This window comes from Cyprinodon variegatus, unplaced genomic scaffold (genome assembly GCF_000732505.1).
Source record: "Cyprinodon variegatus isolate N-32 unplaced genomic scaffold, C_variegatus-1.0 Scaffold376, whole genome shotgun sequence".
NCBI classification, from domain to species: Eukaryota; Metazoa; Chordata; class Actinopteri; order Cyprinodontiformes; family Cyprinodontidae; genus Cyprinodon; species Cyprinodon variegatus.
In genome coordinates, this window is record NW_015150829.1 from 304,844 (window position 1) to 311,490 (window position 6,647).

At 42.4% G+C, this 6,647-nt stretch overlaps 1 protein-coding gene across 29 annotated transcripts in view; it reads right to left on the reverse strand.

Annotated features, from left to right (window-relative positions):
- The window catches only part of LOC107092344 (CUGBP Elav-like family member 2), a 312,350-nt gene that overhangs the window by 25,219 nt on the left and 280,484 nt on the right, over window positions 1-6,647 (reverse strand). For 16 of the 29 annotated variants that reach the window (XM_015386752.1, XM_015386771.1, XM_015386761.1 and 13 more), the window contains 2 exons: window positions 4,889-5,134; window positions 2,739-2,802 (listed from right to left, as the gene is read on the reverse strand). In XM_015386752.1, the coding sequence (XP_015242238.1) occupies window positions 2,739-2,802; window positions 4,889-5,134 (310 nt within the window). The remainder of the gene's footprint in view (window positions 1-2,738; window positions 2,803-4,888; window positions 5,135-6,647) is intronic. The other 13 variants (XM_015386762.1, XM_015386769.1, XM_015386764.1 and 10 more) reach the window with 1 other exon arrangement.

The window sequence follows — 6,647 nt, forward strand, 5'->3', positions numbered from 1 at the left end:
TCAGCTTCAGTGTCTGTCAAACCTCCACCCTACTGTGACACATCCAGATGGAGCGAGCCCTGCAAGGATGTCTTTAAGCAAATGGTTGCTTTGGAGAGAAAACTCTTTCATTTAATCTAATCAGATTAGATTAAAATGGAACTTGTTTGTATGATTGGACTGAGCAAACATTTTTGCATTTTTGTGTTTGATTCCTGCTTCCAGCGTTTGGATGTGAGTTCTGTGGGCTGATGTGTTTCTCTCTCAGGTGTCTTCTAAAGCATGACCTGTCCACATTCTGAACTAAAGTTGTTTCTTAGTTTTGACTGAGGAGACCTTAATCAGATGCGGACATCAGTAGATGTCTTCATACGGACATCTTTGTTTACATCATGTCTCTTTTAAATGAGACATTTTTCATTCTTCATTTATTTGGAAATGTTTTCCACTCTGAGAGTAAAACTACTTTTCTATATTCTGTTTTTCTACTTAATTTAATCACTTCCATTTAGTTCACATGTTGTCATGGAAACACTGTGTTTAACTTCAACATTTGAAACAAATGTACCTTCTTGAGATGTTTATGATACCCCAAACCTAAAACAGGTGATGCATTCAGGCTCCTCTACCTCAGGAGGATTCTCCATCACAGATGTAATGTTGTATCAGTTTATTCAGAATTAAGTTAATTAATGTTCTTTGGTGCTGCAGTGGCCTCTCATTTTATAGATGTTTTCTTTTAAGACATATTTAGTTATTATTATACTGATTCTTTTAGAGTGAAAACATTTTTTAAATATATATTTAATGTTGTCTTACTGTTTGCTTTAAACCTTTTGTATTGAAATCTGTGATATTCTCTCAGTTCCTGCATTTTCTTTCTGTTTTTGATCTTTATTTTCACTCCATGACTATTTTTGTCCTTTTCTCCGACTTGATGCATGACAGCAAACAACAAAGCGGCTCCTTCTCTGTTTCCTTCTTCTTTCTCTCTCCATGCAACCTTTCCTCACCTTGTTTTAGCTCTACATCAGCTCTACTTGCGTTTGTCAACAGCCATCTATCCCACTGAACATACATTTTGGAGACAGTTATGAGGGGGGAAAGGAGCATAAAATAACCCTGCCGGAGAGGAACAAAGAGCCGACAACGATGGAGACGAGGCTCTGAGACAAACGGATCAGAGCCGGAGGATCTGGGTTGTGCAGATGGTGCGTGAGCGGGTCCATTGTGTGCGAGTGCATATGTGTGGAAGGATGCGAGCGCTCCCGCCCGCCGTTGGCTGCATCTAATTGAAAGCTCATTGGTGTAATTGAAGCCTCTCAGCTCTGCAGCTCCTCGTGTTAAAGACTGGGACCAGATGTCATTCAGCTGTCTCACATCTCCTGCCAATCACTAATGCTCCACCGTCTCTTCCTCACCAGCGCAGATGGAGGACCGACAGATTCCTCCAAGAGACGCGCTCCTCCGCCTGCTCTTTCCAAATCCTCCCAGAGCCGATTTGTCAGCGTGAATTTAAGGAACACGAGGTGCTGAAACGGGAAAAACCGTGAGCAGTGTGCGGCTTTTAGAGAACATGACAGAAAACTGGAGGTTAAACTCTGGCAGCGCACTCCTTCATGCTGATGCTTCACTTCATCCTGCTTTCTTAATCAGAAGAACCAAATAGTGAGACGATCTGGCGATGGAGGAAGAACCATTACTTAGTAGTAATACTCCAGACTTAACCTCACAAAAATCTTTGTTCAACATCCTCGTTTTTAAACATAAAGTGAAATGATTCAATTTTAATTTATGGAAAAAAAATGTTTTATGGGGTTATGATTCAAGGAAAACCTGAGAGAGGGAAGACAAGGAATACATGCAGACTGGAAATTAAATAAAGGATAAGATGCAGAAAGAAGGGAGGGCGTGAAAGAAAAAACAGGAAGGAAGAAACAGAAGGAAAGACAAAAAGGAATGGATGTAGGCCACAAGAAGGAAAGACAGGAAAAGGAAGGCAGGAAGGAAACGAGCAAGAAAAAAGGAGATAAAAGAGGAAAGAAGGAAGGATACAAGTAAGGAAGAAGACGAGGAATAAGGAAAGGTAGAAAGTTAGGGAGACAATGAAATCAGGAATAAAGTAGGAACGCTTGGAAAAATTCTGGAAGATCCCATAAAATCTGCATGAAGAGGCTTTGAAGTAAAGAGGAGCTGAAGAAGAGAGCAGGAGGAGATGAGCCCGACCGTGTCAGCGTCTTAGCCCGCCTGAATCCAAAGCCTAAACCTGAAGCCTCTGATTGGATCTTTTAGGATTTTACTCCTAAACCTTCTCTCCTGTAACACTTTGTTTTCCTTTCAAATGCCAACCATTTACCCCTGAAGGACAATAAAAGGCTCCATCTTCGCTCCGAACCTGCGGATAACCCTCCAGTAGATGGCGCCAGCCCGCAGCGCTGCACACAAACCACCGCCTTCTGCCTTTTCCCCCTTTTCTTTCCTCCTTTCTTGTGATTCATCTATCCCTGACAAAGCCTCGCCGCTGCCGCTACACGCCCTGGGCACAACTCTTTGCCTGGCCTCATTAAAAGATCAAGACAAATCTTAGCAACGGTTAATAAATCTTCAGGGCAACGAGCTCTCTTTACTCCGCCATGCGAGTTCATCTGTTATGCTCTTTGGTCCTCTTTTAGAAGTCTGTGGAAATAAATATATTACAGAGAGGCGCAACAAAGAGTCCAGAGCTGTGGTAGAAGGTGGCGTGCTGACGGACGACTCACCGGCCATCTGCTGGATCCCGCTGAAGGCTCCCAGGTTGCCGGAGGAGGCGGCCTGCTGCAGCAGCTAGAGGAGACACACAGAGAGGCAGAGTGAGCCGGGCGAAGGCGGGAAGTCAAGCAAGCATCCGAAGCCGAGACTGAGAAGTGGTTAAGCTTCTCGGCTCAGCGCTCGGTGAGTAAATGAGCTGCTAATATAGTCTGATCGCTCCTCAAAGCCGCCGCCGTTTGCATTCCTGCACGGTTCTCCCCAACAACTTGTGCATGAAGGATCTAATCTCGCTGACTAATTAGATTCCAAAACAAATCAGGAATACTGATGCCGTCAAAAAGGACCCAAATTAACAGCAAATTAACATCTGGATGCCATTGTGGGAATTTCTGTTTGATAACGAGGAGGATGATTCAAAGACCAGAAAAATCTCTCAAATAAATCAATGTGCTGCTCTCCCTCCAGCGAACCAGAGGTTAGTTTAAAAACTGAAGCAAAATGAGTGAAATGTAGGATGAGGTAGAGGGGAAGAGAGTGAGGTGCGAGGAAAGAAGAAATGAGCCGACACTGATCAATTAGCCCAAACTCCAGGCGCTCCGATCTTCCTGCATCGATCCCAGAAAATCCTAAATAAAACCTAATCAGCCGTTTTGGAAAAAAAAAAAAATGGTTCCCTTCCTTTTGTTTTTTACTTAATGTTTTCAGTTTTCAGAAACATCCATCAAACAGTCGACGACTGCAAGGAAATCAGGAAGTTTCTATGGAACCTGAAGATCTGCGGCCTCCCTGGCTCAGTCGGGGTCAAAGGTCAAAAATGGGGCAGAAATGGCAAGAACTGATCCAAAACAAAAAGGTCCGTCTAACATCGAACACAGAAGCGGTGGTGTGATGGTTTGGGTAGAATGTCATGGCCACCAATGTGCCCCTGTGCAAGGCAGTCATCCGCCAGGTGTCCAGCCTGACTGGGTGGCAATGAAAGGGTCAACTAATGGAGGACTCTGGTTCAAGTGTTGCTGCTCTGCTAAAAGTAAGGCTAATTTTATTATTGTTTTCTTTTGGTTTCTCCCACTCTGATTAAGCTAAGTGTCGACCTATAAGATGAGAACAGAAGCTTAGTGAAGGGCCCTAAAAGAGCCTTCAGTTTAGTCCCGCCCCCCCTACATAAAACTAGTGCCAGCTGATGGTGACATCATAGCTGAAGGAGCTCTGCAGCGACACTGATATCATCTCTCATTGAAAAAACACTGTAGCTAAATATATCTTTACTTTTTTAGACGGAATTTTGAATTTTCAATGTTTAGTTTATCAGTTTGGAAAATCATAAATCTGATGTCGGTGATTTAGCTCCATACAATCCGCTCTTTAACTAATTCAGTGGTTCTGCTGAGCTCAGGAAGGAGCTCTTAACAAGTCAAGCACTAATGTCACTAATTAAAAACAGGAGTTTTAATTGATGTCACTGTGCTAATAATTTAACTCTCAGGATTGAAGGAACAAAAAAAAAAAACCCAGCGTCTCTCAAACTGAGCCGCTCTGAGGCAGGAAGTTCTACTGGATCCTGCAGCTCATGTCGGAGCGTCATTTAATGGATAAACGCAGAGAAACTGCTTCGTTAAAGAGGAACCGAATGATGGAGGATTTAAGAGCCGCTGCCCGGCCCCTCCCCCTCTGATGATAAATCAGACCAAACTTCCATCATTATTTATTTAGCCTTCAGTTTATCTCAGACTTCATGTTTTAAGGTAAGAGCTGAAACTGCCTCCAGATCAGGAAGAGAAATGCGGACGCCCACCAGCCGAGGTCATGGTTCAGTCCCATTCCCTGATATTTAAAGGTTCCACGCTCCTCTAACTATTACAAAAAAGTTCAAAAACAATCCACTGGACTATTGTTGGAAAGTTTGGAAACAAAGTCCCTTTTAAAAGAACCGGGTCTGTTTCTATTATCCTGTTGGTTTTATATTAGTTTGGGTTTTTCAGACCTGAATAACTCAGAAATCATCATCGGTTCCTGTTCGATGAGGACGCTACGCGTCTACTGGCTGGAACGCAGAGAGGAGGAGGATGAAGGTGAGCAACAGCTCCAGGAAATGATGTGAGAAAAAGGAAGAGGAAAGGAGGCAGGGAGGATTCTGGGAAATCTCTCTGGGCGGAGCACTGACTGTGGCTGCGTTGGCCACAGGGCTGCAGTTGGGGGTGATGGAGGAGGTGATGGAGGCGGGCGACGCGGCGGCGGCGACTCTTACAGCCAGATACTGCGGGGTGAGGCCGCCCAGGCCCGTCAGGCTCCCCCAGGTGGTGGCGCTGTTAAGCTGCTGCATCTGCTGCGCCAGCTGCTGCTGCAGACGCCGCTGCTCCTTGTCCTTCTGCGTGTCGGCGAACTTCACCACGATGGGAGACGAACAGCCCTAGAAGAAGAAGAGGAGGAGCAGAGAGAGGAGAGGACGGGTGGAGACAGAGGTGGAGGCAAGAGCAGAGGGATTAAGATTAATACTGTTTGCTAAACAGTTAAAGGCTCACATGGGTGATTCTCACCGAGGATTAGGGACGCTGAAAAAAAAAAAAAAGTAAAGTTTAACATGGTTAAAAAGTCAGAATTCAGACTTTAATCTAAGAATTCTGACTTTAATCTTATAATTCTGCCTTTTTTCTCAGAATTCTGACTTTTTTTTCCCTCAGAAATCAGACTTTTTTTTCTCAGAATTCTGACTTTTTTCTCAGAACTCTGACTTTTCTTTTCCTCAGAAATCTGACTTTTCTTTTCCTCAGAAATCTGACTTTTCTTTTTCTCAGAAATCTGACTTTTCTTTTTCTCAGAAATCTCACTTTTTTTCTCAGAATTCTGAATATGAACCTCAAAATTGTGACTTCAATCTCAGAATTCTGACTTAATCTCAGAATTTTGGATCTTAATGTAGACGGGCACCATGAAGGCAGAGATGTGAGAGCGCTCAGCTTCACTGACAAAGATGTGAGTTGTTTGGCAGGGACAGTAACACATTGGTGGAAAATGATGCAATTTTTGGAAAATGAGGGAACTTGTTACGTGACCGAGGGGTCCCTGGTGATGCTACTGTATTTCATTAATGGAAGCGCAGAAGGTGATTAAAACAAGAGAGCGAATTTCTAAAACAGACATGGCTACGGCTTAATGCTAACATGTTTGTTAGCTGTCATAAAACTGTCAGATTTCTGAGATTTATATCAGAATTGTGAGAAAAATGTTTTCTCATATTATACTGAAATAACATAAAAAAATATTTTTTGGTTTTTCAGTGGCCCTAATCCGTACAAACCCAACCTATCAAATGTCTGTAAAGATTTTAGGGGCATACTCACAAAGAACTCAAAATAATCCACTTTTATCAGGACAATCATTATTTCTAATATTTGGCACAGATCATTGTTTGTTACCAAAATAAGTTTTTTTATTGTTTTTGGAGTCACAAATTCATAACCGTAATGCAGGGACAAAAAAAACAGGGACAAAAAAAAATGCTTTCATCTCAATTCATCATTATAAATAATCTAGCCGGTTTATAAAAAAATATCATACATTTGTTTAAATATACATAAATTAATAAAATATGATGATATATATAATAATTTACTGTTATGTCATTCTGAATATTTTAATAAAAGTGATGCAACTCTTATTACTGTTGTGCTGCGTTCAAAGTCCTGTAATATTCACAGCATTTTTTAAAGTCGTAGGGAAGCGGCCGTTCCAAACGTTGCATTTCCGAATTCTCCAGAGTTGTGCACGACTTTACACGAGTGAATAAAGTGAATGTGATTGGTCGATTATCAAGAGGGCGGGATTGTTGTGGCAGAAGGTTCACAAGCAAGTTTAGTTGTGGTCGGTTTCTCTGAAGCATCTTGCTAACCAGTTAGCATCTTAGTGCTAGCAGGTTCCCAATG